This window comes from Eptatretus burgeri, chromosome 9 (assembly GCF_056783735.1).
Source record: "Eptatretus burgeri isolate ZD-2024b chromosome 9, Ebu_testis_v1, whole genome shotgun sequence".
Taxonomy (NCBI): Eukaryota; Metazoa; Chordata; class Myxini; order Myxiniformes; family Myxinidae; genus Eptatretus; species Eptatretus burgeri.
Window position 1 is genome coordinate 40,604,763 of NC_140969.1, and position 14,807 is coordinate 40,619,569.

Here is a 14,807-nt window from a genome sequence, read left to right on the forward strand (position 1 = left end):
GCCGACCACATATGTTGGGACTTGCATTGTTTGTGAGACCTGCCCAATTGTGTCAGATCTATCTTCCTATTTGGGGCCTGGGGGAGACAAAATATATTATGTAGCATCTGAACCAACTGATCAGGATATTACAGCAAAAGCCGAACAGTATGAGAAATTTTCATCAAAATAAATTGGTACTCCATCTTCAAAATGGTAATGGATATTTCGACATATTGTTACGGGCCGGGGTTCGAGGTTCCTCATGAGGGGAAGCACTCGGGTTCCTCCCGATCACCCGGTCCAGAGGTCACTGGCCACAAATAACTCTGTGGTCTGGCAGGTTACTGGTCAACCACAAACGCTGACTGATACCGCCAAACCTGCCAAGGTTCTCACTACTATGCGCATTACCTTTCTGGTGGATTGTCAGTATCAAGGGAGGCTCGTACCTTCGGTACGTACTTGCTTTGTCTTCTTTAATCAGGTGCAGCCAAGTGGAGCTGCCAAGTACATACCGGCTACCGTGTAGAGCCAATTGGTGGGGTAAAACTTCCTGGTTAACAAACATGCGGACTGTGCTGGAAAGGAACATGCGGATGCGGATGTGTTAACAAACATGAGGATTGCAGGAAAGGATTTGTGCTGGGCATTTCCTTGGGGTCTTGGTTCTCAGAACCGTCACAGTATTATGGTTGTTGGTATCCCAAAAATCGTTAGATATTTCAGTCGTCCCCCAATGTTGATTGCATTTACAAAGTTTCATTAAAAAAAGTTATAAAAAGTGCCTGAAATTGTATTTTTTTTTGGTCTTTAACCATGCCCCAGGGAGCGGAGCCAAAAATGATCCTGCTCTCGCACCTTCTTGTCATGTGGTGATCATAACTATCAAGTTTGGTGAATTTCTGCACAACCGTTTAGTAGATAGCATGACAGACTCATGAATGTACCATACTCTTCACAGAGCTGCCGAAGCAGCTCATACGCAAGGGTTATGCTGGATGGTTTTCTGTTGCCTTTCCAGCCGTGAGTGAGGACAGGAATGAATGAATTGTTTTGGATGCCGGCGATAACTCGCCGACTGTTTGCGTAAGACACCGTGAGATCACCAACTAATGCCAGCAGATGGGATACCCACTTTAACGTCGATCTGATGGATGGTACACACACTGATGGCTATTATTTAGCAGGAGCCTATCACCTTTCATGCAAAGCACCAGGGTGACAGTTTTTACACGACATGGCCAAAAGTATGTGGACACCTGCTCGTCCAACATCTCATTCCAAAATAATGGACATCAATATGGAGTTGGTCCCCCCTTTTGCTGCTATAACAGCCTCCACTCTTCTGGGAAGGCTTTCCACTAGATATTGGAACATTGCTGTGGGGATTTGCTTCCATTCAGCTGCAAGAGCATCAGTGAGGTTGGGCACTGATGTTGGGTGATTATGTCTGGCTCACAGTCAGCGTTCCAATTCATCCCAAAGGTGTTCGATGGGGTTGAGGTCTAGGCTCTGTGCAGGCCAAAGAAGTTCTTGTACACCGATCCCGACAAACCATTTCTGTGTGCACCTCGCTTTGTGCACGGGGACATTGTCATGCTGAAACAGGAAAGGGCCTTCCCCAAACTATTGCCACAAAGTTGGAAGCACAGAATCGTCCAGAATATCATTGTATGCTGTCGCATTAAGATTTCCCTTCACTGGAACTAAAGGACCGAGCCCCAACCATCAAAAACAGCCCCAGACCATTATTCCTCCTCCACCAAACTTTACAGTTGGCACTATGCATGCGGGGAGGTAGCGTTCTCCTGGCATCCGCCAAACCCAGATTCATCCGTTGGACTGCCAGATGGTGAAGCATGATTCATAACTTCAGGGAACGCATTTCCACTGCTCCAGAGTCCAATGGCATTGAGCTTTACACCACTCCAGCCGATGCTTGACATTGCGCATGATGATCTTCAGCTTGTGTGTGGCTGCTCGGCCATGGAAACCTATTTAGTGAATCTCTTGATGAAGTGTTTGTGCTGACATTGCTTCCAGTCAGTTTGGAACTTGGTAGAGTGTTGCAACCGACACCAAACAAATTTTTCCACGCTACACACTTCAGCACTCGGCGGTCCCGTTCCATGAGCTTGAGTGGCCTACCACTTTGTGGCTGAACTGTTGTTGCTCCGAGACGTTTCCACTTCACAATAACAACACTTACAGTTGACCGGGGCAGCTCTAGCTGGCAGAAATTTGATGAGCTGAAATGCTATGATGGTGCCACATTGAAAGTCACTGAGCGCTTCAGTTCGGCCCATTCTCCTGCCAATGTTTGTCTATGGAGATTGCATGGCTGTGTGCTTGATTTTATACACCTGTCAACAATGGGTGTGGCTGAAATAGCCAAAATCACGAATTAGAAGGGTGTCCGCATACCTTTGGTCATGTAGTGTACCTGGACCACGATTTTAGATAACTCGGAAGCGAGTGTGCGTACCTATAGGCAATCCTTCCAGTGCCATGTTGTTTCTGCATGATAACATCAACCATAATATCCCTAAATTGGGTACTATGGTTGCTATAAGTAAGCAGAACCCACATAATCAATCGGAGACAATGGTGTGGTTGCTTGACAATGCACCAGTGAGGATATTGGTGTTTTGATCAATTTTAGTGAAACTATTGCACCTCAAAAAGTGATTGTACAAGTTCATGGAATACAAGGTTCGCTGAGTTCCTATAAAGTACAGCACTGTATTTCCATTTGGTCACCTAATTTTAAAAAGGAAGTTCATTCAGCAGAGGTTGAATCCATTTCTTATGTTGCATTTGTTTGTCGTCTCCTAACATCCTTACTCTGCATATTGCAAAGGCTCATCCATAAGGCCTAAGTCACATTTGCTCTACAGCTAGGATAAGGCGGCCGTACCCCCCCCTGAATTGACAGAAACGTGCGACGGCCGCAGAGTTTCTGAGGTGGCCTCAGGGTGGCCCTACGCCGTTTGGCTATCTTTTACAGGTCGTAGGGGTCGCCGTGGAATTAGAGTGCGCAGTTATAACTTTTTTCATTTCTATGTACGCCGTAGCAATTCGACAAGCCAAGCTGTGACGTAGATGTGTTCCACGTCGACCGTATGGTGGGCTTGCGTTATTCGTGCGGCTGCCGTAGGCTCTTATCAATGAAAAATGAATTTTGTCAACCCCCAAAAATTACGGCGGCCGCACTATTTCCACGGTTGCCGTAGGGTAGTCCTAAGGCGTCCCTGTGTTCAACGTATGGTGGCCTTGCGGTCTGTGTGACTACCTGCGGGCAAGGCAGGGTCGACGCACGGTTCCCCTACGCCCGCCGTGCGTCCTACGTACACCTCCGTGGCAGTCTGCGTCAACCGTGCGCTACCGCTAGAGATCGGAGTATAGGTGTTTGCCTATACTCCGAACTGGTATAGTCAGTTATATATATTATAGTTATAGTATATTCAGTTATATATACTGGTATATTCCGAAACCGGGCGTAGTGGCGTGCGCCTGTAATCCGGCTACTCGGAGGCTTGGGTTGGAGGATCGCTTGAGGATGGGAGCTATGCGCTGGACCTCGCTATGAGAGGGTGTAGGGCATCCCGGAATCATGGCGAAACCTAATACTTATCCCTATGTCGTAAGAGGCGACCAGGGTTGCGTCAGGAAGGGCATCCGGCGTAAAACATGTGCCAAATCAGTATGCGGATCATAACGGATGATCCTCTGTGGCGACCCCTAACGGGAGCAGCCGAAAGACGAACAACAACATACTGGTATATTCCGAACTGTTATATTTTTATTTCAGTAAAAAAATAACTGGTATATATACCCACTCGTTACCGTCCGTCTGCACGTTCGCCTGAGGGCCCTACGGTCACCTTGAGGCTACCTTGCGTCTGCCTTGAAAATTCTATGGCCGCCAAAGGGACGCCCCAAGGTCACCGTGCGACATCAAATCAAAGACCGTACAGCACCCCCACGTTTTCGGTCTCCACAATTTATAAATACGCCATGCGGCTCCCTGAAAAATAAAAACATATGTGACTGCTACATTGTGTGACCATGGAAATACTGCGACCGCCCTATAATTGCTCGTGGCCGTAGATTTTTTTAGACCCTACGGCCGCCGTGCCAAATGTGACTTCGGCCTAAATGAACCATTGGCATTCATAAGAAGAAAAAAAAAAGTATATCAAACAAAACCCTGTTGTCCTAAGATGAATTGTTATACATAAACTATTCATGCTGACTCAAACATCCAATCAATTTTAATGGTCACTGGTGTCTGAGGATTAGAAGTGTGAAGAAAAATGTTAAAAACTCAGCATTCCAAGAAGGAAAATGAGAAGTGCAGAAAGAAACATATCAATTTCACATGTGGTTCAACAAGAGGTACATAAAGCATTTATGAATTGTAACTTCCAAACTAATTTAAATAACTAGCACAGCTGTTGAGCGATCCTAGACCTCCATAAGGATAATCCTTGGGTCGCAAGCTCCCGTGCCTCAGCATCCGGCTCCTCCATAGAAGCCTCCTCAAGCCAAGAGGTTACGTCTAAGGCATCCGGGCCATCCACAATCCAATCCACACCACTGGGAGCTACTGCAGCTGAAGAAACGGCAGCTAGAAAGACAGGGCGACGAGCCGCTGCAGCCGGATGCTTCCTCAGTGTCCAGGCAAAAGAGAGGAGGTCTGATGCAATCGAGGAAATGACTGATGTGTGTCGTGAGGCAAGTGTAATGGTGGCTAAGGTGGCAGCCAGACGGCCAAGTAATAACCCATCAGAAGACCAAATTTCAGGCGTGACCTAAAAACAGAAAGTGCATGTCAAGAATTGGAAAAGGAAAATAAATAAATAAACAAATAAATAAATGATTGGTTTGAAATCAGTTTTCGGATGAACATTCACCTTCAGTTGCCATTTCAAGAATACTAATTATATTGGAAAACTACTTCAAGTTAAACCAACTCATAGACTGTTCGGAGTAGTAAATCTCCAAAAACCGAACGTCTCAATGATAATGTTGTTAAATCTGATTTTGTCTAACGTTCCAAAAAATGAAAACACAATCATAAAAAACCTTTACCAAAGAGCATGTGCAGGAGCCCGTCTGCCTGCATTAGTTGGTGGACGTTAAAGATTCCAAAGTGTCCTTCGCAAAGAATAGGCGAGCTATCGCCAGAACCATGAACAGGTTCCAAACTCCTACCCTAATGAGCAGAAGGCACCGCATCAGCGGCACAGCCGTGCCTACAGCTAATGATGCTACCCCGCAGCCTTGTGTTGCAAATGAAAGGAAGAAGAATAAGAATAAGAAGAAGAAGGAGGAGGCCACTCGATTGCAGTCACTGGCTTCATGGCGTTCTGCAAATGACCCCGTGAGTCTCCTCTGTGCACAGTCTTGCACTATAGAGCCATTCCAGAATTATGATTTGCTGCACAATGTGGAGCCATTTTGAAGTTGTCACAGTTTGAAGATCAATTCATCCTTTTGGATTATTTGGTACTATTAGATAGAAAACTCAGATGATATCACTCAGATGGTTTCCCCTCAGATAAAGTTAAAGTAGTGGTGTATCTGATATTTTTCCTGCAATTTTAGACTACTTTATGTTTGTAGATTGGCAAACATTGCAGCCTACACTGGGTAAGAACTTTTGTCATTTCTATAATTTTTTGGTTGTTGATTCGAAAAATCTGTATTTACATCAATCTGAGGCTCACAGTGGAGCTTGTACTTATCAAATCGCATGTGGTACAAGGATATTCTGATTCTGATGTACTATGCTGTGTTACAAAGCGTCGGAGGTACGAAGCAGTTTATTGGCAAGTAGGTGGTTTGGCATTGCCTTCCCAGCAGTAGTTAGGGCAGGAATTTGTAATTTGTTCATGGTGCCGGCGATAGCTCACCTACTCTTCGTGAAGGACACTGTGGGATTGTTAACGTCCACCAAAGAACGATGGCAGATGGGACATAAGTTTAACGTCCATCCGAGGGACGGCACACACACTGATGAATTACCCTGCCCATGAAACATTGGGATGACAGTTTATAGATGGGCCGAGATTCAAACCCATGTTAGACAGAAGGAAGTGTGCATTGCTCTTGACCGTCCTGCCATCCCAGAACTATTTTTTTCTTTTAATTTGATTTACCATACTCTTTACAGAGCGTTGGTGCTGCCGAAGCAGTTTCTTGCCATTGGTTATACTGGGTGGTTTGCCATTGCATTCCCAGCATTATTTGTCCATGCTCTATCCATTGAAATGCTAAACATCAAGCAAGGAATTAGTACTAGTGGAGCAGATAACAAGATCAATCGTTCAAATGATAATACAAGCATGAAACTTGGCAGGAATATTTATGTCAGTCACTTTATGAGAAAAAAAGTGCTCGCCACTTGAAATTCCAACATGGCCGCCATTTTCCAAGATGGCTGCCAGACGACCACCCAAAATAAGAACAGATAACAATAACAATCGTTCAAAGAATGATACAAGCATGAAATTTGGCAGAAATATTTATTTTAGGTCACTTTATAAGATAAAACTGCTCGCCACTTAAAATTCAATATGGCGGCCATTTTCCAAGATGGCCGCCATGTTTTTCTGCCCTGCAATGTTCATTGTTCTGATTGGGTCTGACAAGAACAACTGCATAGTGCAACTTAGTCCGTAACGATAGCATTTGCACCTTCCACTACATTGTGTCTTGCATCCACATTTCGTCAACTCCTGGCAGCTTTTAGTAATGGGAGCAAGGGCAGTCCAGAAGACCTTCCACGAGTCATCTTCTTTGAACGAACCCCACTCGGATGGACACTGAGCTTCTGGCTGGCGGACTGTTGCCTGGCTCCAAATGTGTCCTGCTTGATATGCAGCTCGCTTGGCATGTTCCGTGAGTGCTCCTTGTGTTGGTGGAATTAAATCATATGAGCTCTGCTTTCGTGCAAAGAGAGCAAGCCGCGCCTCATTCACTGACGCAACTGAATTTGATCTGTCATACATCAGGACCACAAATTTCTCCAGGATTTCTAGATCAGATTCCTCAATCTTTGATGGGCCCTGACTGAGTTTCGTGAAGATTACTGACACTTCATCACATACATTCCATGTCTGCCATGCTGTCTTTTTCCCTTTGCCATTGAAAGCTGATACAACATCACAACCGGTGAAGGCATGGAAGAAGAGCATCCCACTCGTTTTCTCTGGTCCTATGGCAGACATAATTTCGTGGATAGGGATCCATCTCCTGTGCTCCCCTTTGCCAAAGGCAACCCACAGTTTTTCAAGACCTGTTGCGGAAAGAGAAGGCACAAGGGATATGGCAATAACTACAATGTCCGTGTCATGAGCTTCAATCATCAGAGCCTTGTATCCCTCGGTGGCTGCATGCCGAACATGTAAGAATATTTGTGCGTCTGCTTCTTCATCGGTACATGGAGCCACTTCGTCAAGGTTAACGCTGGTGTCACTGGTGGTGGTGATGGCATTTTCTCCTTTAGTCATGATAACTGGATTGCCCGTTGTCATTTCAGACACTTCGTCGGCAAGGAAATGGAATAGCTCTGTTTTGTTGGTGCTATCTCTAAAACCGCTGTCACACCTTGACGTTTTAGCCAGCGTATGGCAACGTATCAAACTGTATGTAAAACGCTGGCGTACGCTGAACTATTGATGATTTTTTTCCAGTTTTTGGCATATTCATAACGAGTTAGACGTATGCATAACGTATTAGTAACGTACACGGAACGTTTTGATAATATATAGATAACTTATACCAAGGAATGCTTAGCTTGTTGTTGGCGTTCACAACCTATGCCCAACGATAGTCTAACGTATGCATAGCGCGCGGCAGTGTATCGCCGACGATCATGTGGCGTAACCTATTAAAAGGCTGCCGCTCGACGATTCAAATCATAACCGCACTAGACATCGAAGCGTCAAGGTCCTGTCACACCTTGACGTTTTAGCCAGCGTATGCCGACGTATGAAAAATTTTCCGAATACGCTGGCACACGTCGAATACATTACGGGTAAGTTTTGTATACATGAAGAGCATGCTGAAGCACGTTGGCATACGTCGTAGTACGCCGAGCATGTCGACAAATTTTAAGCATGCTCAAAATTTTTAGACGTATGCCAGCATATGCCGCACACATTCCGCATACGCTGGCCATAAGTTGTAGGCACGTTATGCGATCGTTGACACACGTCGACACACGTTACTTGTAAGTTACTCATAAGTCGAAACACGTCGAGGTAATGTTTAGCATACCCGAAACTTATTTCTAACCTATGAGTAACGTGCTTTGAACCTATGAGTAACGTGCTTTGAACCTATGTGTAACGTAGCTTCAACGCATATTGACGTATGTAGATGTATTTGACGTCTTCCAGACGACCACAGAACTTACTGAACGTGTTACTAACTTACAGCTACCGTATAATGGCGTATTGGCAGCGTTTAGGGGAATTGGTATATAAAAATGGGGTTCACACAGGAGGAACCCGTCAGTGTTCCAGACTCCATGTTTTTTTTTTTTTCTTCATCATGACGGTGATGTTGACACTTCGATTTCAAGTGCGGTTATGATTTAAATCGTTGAGCTGCAGCCTATTAATTATATTATATTATAACCACACTAGAAATTGAAGTGTCAACATCACCGTCATGCCGAAGAAAAGAAAAAAACAAACAAAAAAAAAACATGGAGTCTGGAACACTGAAGCTAAACATTACCTCGACGTGTTTCGACTTATGAGTAAATTCCAAGTAACGTGTGTTGACGTGTGTCAACGATCGCGTAACGTGCCTACAACTTATGGCCAGCGTATGCAGAACATGTGAGTCATACGCTGGCATACGTCGAAAAATTTTGAGCATGTTAAAATTTGTCGACATGCTCGGCGTACTACGACGTATGCCAGCGTGCTTCAGCATGCTCTAAACATATACAAAACTTAAGGCGCTGTCACACCTTGACGAATTAGCCAGCAATGGCAACGTATAAAAATGTATGTAAAACGTTGGCGTACGCTGAAATTTTGATGTTTTTTTAAGTTTTGGTCGTATTCATAACGTGTTGGTCATATGCTTAACATATTCGTAACGGGCACAGAACGTTTCGTTGTCTTATAGATAACTTATACCAATGAATGCTTAGCCTGTTGTCGGCGTTCACAACCTATGCCCAACGATAGTATAACTTAGGCATAGCGTGTTGCACGTATCGCCGACGATCACATGGCATAGCCGATTAAAAACCTGCCGCACGCCGATTTAAATCATAACCGCCTGAGAATTGGAAGTGTCAACCATGCAGTCACACCTTGACGATTTAGCCAGCGTATGCCGACCTATGAAAAATGTGTCTAAAACACTGGCACACGTCGAATACGGTATGGGTAAATTGTGTATACGTTAAGAGCACGCTGAAAAACAATGAAGTACGCTGTCATATTTCGTGGTACGTTTAGTACGTCGTGAAATTTCAAGCATGCTGAAAATTTTACGACGTACTCGCCGTATGGCTCACACATTCCGCTACGCTGGGAATAAGTTGTAGGTGCGTTACGCGATCGTTGACACACGTCAACACAAGTTCCTTGTAAGTTACTCATAAGTCGAAACACGTCGAGGTAATGTTTAGCATACCCGGAACTTATTTTCTCCGTCAAGGAACATTTTCTTTTTTTCTCCTTGGCTCCGTGAAGGCACGTGACGAAATATCTGATTATTGTTGTTGTTGTTTTTTTATCTTGCCAAAACGAAGTTTTTGCAAGATATGTTAGTCAACTTGTATGTTTTTTTTTTTTGTTTGTCTGTAATCACGTATAAAAAATTCTGCAGAGCACAGTTATCATTGGAAATTTTTGTAACTTCGCATATCAGAGGCCTATAGAGGTCCCTTTCAGCGCACAAAATTTTGAAGGTCAAGGTCAAAAGTCAAGGTCACTTTGTCGCAAATTAGGGGAGTCGACGAAACCCTTATTTTTTCAGTAATTTTGATCGGATCGACTTCAAACTTCATAGGAATATAGTTCATGGTCTGGCGCTCAGCTGATTAATTTTTGGTGGCGATTGGCCTTGACCTTCAAATGTTTTTTTTTTTTTTTTGGTCTGTAATCACGTATTAATCACTCTGCAGAGCACAATTATCATTGGAAATTTTTGTAACTTCGCATATCAGAGGCCTATAGAGGTCCCTTTCAGCACATAAAATTTTGAAGGTCAAGGTCAAAGGTCAAGGTCACTTTGTCGCAAATCAGGGGAGTCGACGAAACCCTTATTTTTTGAGTAATTTTGATCGGATCGTCTTCAAACTTCATGGGAATATAGTTCATGGTCTGGCGCTCAGCTGATTAATTTTTGGTGGCGATTGGCCTTGACCTTCATGGTTAGCACCTGAGGTCAAACATATTTGACCCCAAGGTCAAATTTTCAAGTTTTAGGAACCATATCGTGTAGTACCTCAAATTGAACGCCTCGATGAGTGCTTTCTAGAAATGTCAAGCTTGAGACATTATGACGTCATTTGGCGACGTTATGAGGCAAACACATATTTTTCATGGTTACTCTGAAGAACGATTCCCATCGGAATCTCTCATAGGCAGAAATTCCTCAAGGAGTCGCTCCTGGTGGATAGCAGCTCTGTTCACCTCAGTGTGACCTTAAAGAAGTCACACGTGGTCACCTTTTGACAAAATACGGGTCACCCTGCGGGTGACATTGGTTTATTATTATTTTTTTTTAAACGCTGCCAATACGCCATTATACGGTCGCTGTAAATTAGAAACACGTTCAGTAAGTTCTGTGGTCGTCCGGAAGACGTCAATCAAATACGTCTACATCCGTCAATATGCGTTGGAGGTACGTTACACATAGGTTCAAAGCACGTTACTCATAGGTTAGAAATAAGTTTTGGGTACGCAAAGCATGACCTCGACGCGTTTCGACTTTTGAGTAACTTACAAGTAACGTGTCTCCACGTGTGTCAACGATCGTGTAACGTACCTACAACACGTTACTCATAGGTTATAAATAAGTTTTGGGTATGCTAATCATTACCTCGACGTGTTTCAACTTATGAGTAACTTACAAGTAATGTGTGTCAACGATTGCAAAATGTGCCTACAACTTATGGCCAGCATAGCAGAACGTGTGAGTCATACGCTGGCATACGTCGTAAAATTTCAAGCATGCTAAAATTTGAGGACAACTGCAAAGTACAACGATGAAAGCCAGCGTACTACGACGTATGGCAGTGTTTTTCAGCGTGCTCTTGACGTATACAAACTTACCAATAACATATTCGATGTGTGCCAGCGTTTTAGACAAATTTTCCATGCGTCGGCATACGCTGGCTAAATCGTCAAGGTGTGACAGCGGCTTAAGGAAGCTCTTCCAGTTCGAGGGAGTTATACTTGTCGCTGTTACTCTCCTTCTGATGGCCTTTCCTCGTTGAGACTTGCCTCTGACTTCAGGCTGGACTGATACACATCAAAGATGATGTCAGTTCTCATGTATTTTGTGCTGTAGTACTCGACTTTAGGAAGAGTATCCTTTCTGGCATACTCTTCAAATATCTTTGGTGTTCGTGGTGCTACAATATTTACCAGTGCAGCTCCATCTACAATGAGTACGTCAGATTCTGGCTTTGTCTCTGGAAGCGCCACTTTGGCTTATAGTACATCCACTAAATCCGATTTCGTACATGTGTGTAGTTTCCCCTTGTTACTGAGTGAGGCCGGAAAAGACTGGTTTTCGTGTTTGAAGAACTCTTGCAGGTCACACTGTCTGTTTTGGCAGGAGATGAAGAGGCCGGAAAACAAATGGGAGTCTTCCTTCAGTAACTTTGTCTCGGATTTGCTTACAGACTTTGGCTCATTTTTGAAGAAGGTTATCCTGTTCTTTTTGATAGGCTGGTAGAAGGAGCAGTCATTCTCACATTGTAGATTAGCCATGAAGGAATTGAACTTTTCTTTCCCTCTCTCGTGATGCGTCGCAATTAGCTGAGCAGCGGAAGGATCCGCGATGTCCTTGGTGTCGAGCGTAAGATCTCCTGACTCCTCTTCAAAAGGATTACCCATTTCCTCCATTACCAATGTGAGCTGTTTGACTTTCTCAAAGAATGCCCTCTGAACTGTCGCTGTTTGTTCATGGTAACATTAACTTTTCCTCTGTGTCCTTCTGACAGAGGCAACATTTCCTCCAGTTTGTTTGTGGTTTTGATTTTGCTTGAGTATCCATAATTGGTGACTGGCAATGGCGAGGTCGAGGGTTTATCCTTTTACCACCTTGATGTATGGGATACAGCTAGGTTCATGCGTTTGCCCTACACCTAGCCCAAACGTTCATCCAATGCAATTTAAATCTCGTGCGATCTGTACACCATCAGGATAACTACATGTAAAACCCCCGTTATCCTTGGCTCGGCTCTCCCGCGCTGGCACATCCTGTTGGTTCAGGTGCGGCTATCTAACATCTGAGGGGCTCATTAGATAGCATTTGGGATACTAAACCCACGGTTTAGCCGACATTGAATCCATGCTGAGTTGCACAGCAGTGTATGCCACCAGTGTGCCCTGGTAGTGCATGACATACTATTTTTTTGTGTTTAGTTGATATTGGCTGGTGTCCACCACCATTGATGGTTACAATGTGTCAGGGTCCTATAGATCCTTGTGACTGCAATTCGGTCGCAAGTGGTTTTATTTCGGAGTTTTCCATCTCCTAATGAGCTTCATCTGCCCAGAGCTGTCTGGTTTTCAGGCGCCAGAGATTCGCCTTTCGCACCACCACTATTTGTGGAAACACCCCCACCACGAGAAGGCTAGAGTTGGAGCTTCACTGCCAGAGGCTTTGTTTCGCTTGCCATTTGTGGCATTTCATAGGCAAAGAGAGCTCATCCTCTTTGCCACCCTGGCATGAGCAGTCCTTTGGAGGGGAAATAACGATTTTGAGCAATTAAAATACAAGCTCTGTTCAAGATCTCCAACAATTCTAACCTTCCCCGTCTATAACGCGATGAGAACCAATTTACTTGTATTCGAAGCCTGCACAATAGTTGTCATTTGACTTCTTTATTGTTACGCAAGTCCTAAAATTGATTTATTGGTTCAGGAAATCGATCAATACACTCAAGAATCAGCTCTAGCAAGGACAAAAACCTATTAATCGACATCAAGATGAAATAAATCCGACATCTCTGGCGATTTTTATGGTTTAAAGTTGTTTTTTTCATACTTTGGCGGCCATCTTGTAAAAAATGGCCGCCATGTTGAAAATCCACGTGGCGAGTACTTTTTTCTTGCAGAGTGACCCTGAAGGAACGTTCGTACCAAATTTCATGCTTGTATCACCATTTGAACGATTCTGCCAAGAAAAAAAATCACACTTATTTGCTCCACTATATGTACCAATTTTAAAATCTTTGGTATGATTCGACCAGGGTTTGAACTACTGACTTCCCAAACCCAGAACGGATGCTCTAACTATTACACCACCGAGTCTGGACAAGGATATTAGGAGATATTAATGTACTTTTACATTAATTACAAGGGAATCAATAGACAAAGAACAAACACATGGTACCATTATATGGATTTGAACCTCGGTTCCCCACATCACAAGGCAGGGTTTCAAATAGAAATGCTAAAAAGGTCATCCCAAGAAATGCACAAAAATAGACAGTCCCAGATTTGGCCCCTTGCGTCTGTATATTTTGTGTGCATTTCTAATCTGAACAGTGTCTGCTCTTCCCACCAAGAAAGTGCTTGCCTTTAGAGTACAGAAAAAGGACTGGCAGTGTTAGTTCATCCTCATTGGAAATGAAACAAATGGAAAAAAAACAACTCACAAACCTCACTTCCAGAAAAGCCCCGAATCAAAGAGAAGTAGAAGGTTGATGCCAGTGCTCCAAAGCCGTTTGGTAAAGCTGTTGCATTTTCCCGTCCACGCGTTCCAAAATAACGGGTTTTGCTCTCAACTCGTCGTCTAACCACGTCCTGCCATCTCTCAGGTCCTTCATCACCTTCATCTTCTGCAGTAACCCGAGTTGACTCGAGCATTGCTCTGTCAGTTTTTGGTCCTGGTAATGAAGCAAGCTGTAGGGCCACGGTACTGAGGGTATCCAACGCATCAAAACGCTGCTGCATGTTGTAGTTTGAGGCATAAACCTGGGCAGAGAGGAATTCTGCCGCAGGACCTGGATTGGCAATGACAGCTGCCACCATTGCTTCTTTTCGAACATCCCAGAAAGTCTTTGAGCATGTGGATGTTTGTACGGGCAAAGAACTTCTATCTTGGATTTGTACTGCAGAAGAGGAGGAAGACACGGTATCAGAGCTGCGATCGCGGTCTTCATCTTCGTCAGCACCAGGCCAACCATGCTCCTCAAGATACAAGAGACACTTTAGTATTTCAACAGCGAGCTCTTTGGCAACGCCTTGCTCACCACGAAGTAGGCCTGGTGCAGCACATAGGGCTGAGGCTGCCACAAGGGGATCTTCAGACCTCAGCCTCTCAAGGCAGGCACGGAGATAATGAGGCTTTGGTGGTCCACTTTCGCCTGGCACATCATCTGAAAGGTCATAAGCCTCAAACTCTTCATCATCACTGTCCAATATCTCAGAATCCGCAATTTTGTCAGGATTCTTGTTGAGTTTATCGAAATTTGTCTGAGTAGTGGTTGCAACTTCTTCTTCAGGAACTTGGTTAGAAATGCATGCTTCTGAATTTGCAATGCTTATATCAGGTATTGCAACCAATTCCTTGCTGCAGGTGACCGTGGACTTCATTTCACCGCCTGGTTC

At 44.2% G+C, this 14,807-nt stretch overlaps 1 protein-coding gene across 4 annotated transcripts in view; it reads right to left on the reverse strand.

The window, feature by feature from the left end:
• Window positions 1–2,626: 2,626 nt before the first annotated feature.
• TELO2 (telomere maintenance 2) overlaps window positions 2,627–14,807 on the reverse strand; it is a 37,266-nt gene continuing 25,085 nt past the window's right edge. For 3 of the 4 annotated variants that reach the window (XM_085894903.1, XM_085894902.1, XM_085894904.1), the window contains 2 exons: window positions 13,857–14,807; window positions 2,627–4,796 (listed from right to left, as the gene is read on the reverse strand). The exon at window positions 13,857–14,807 is cut by the window's right edge and continues 489 nt beyond it. In XM_085894903.1, the coding sequence (XP_085751029.1) occupies window positions 4,428–4,796; window positions 13,857–14,807 (1,320 nt within the window). In that variant the 3' untranslated portion in view covers window positions 2,627–4,427. The remainder of the gene's footprint in view (window positions 4,797–13,856) is intronic. The other variant, XM_085894905.1, reaches the window with a different exon arrangement.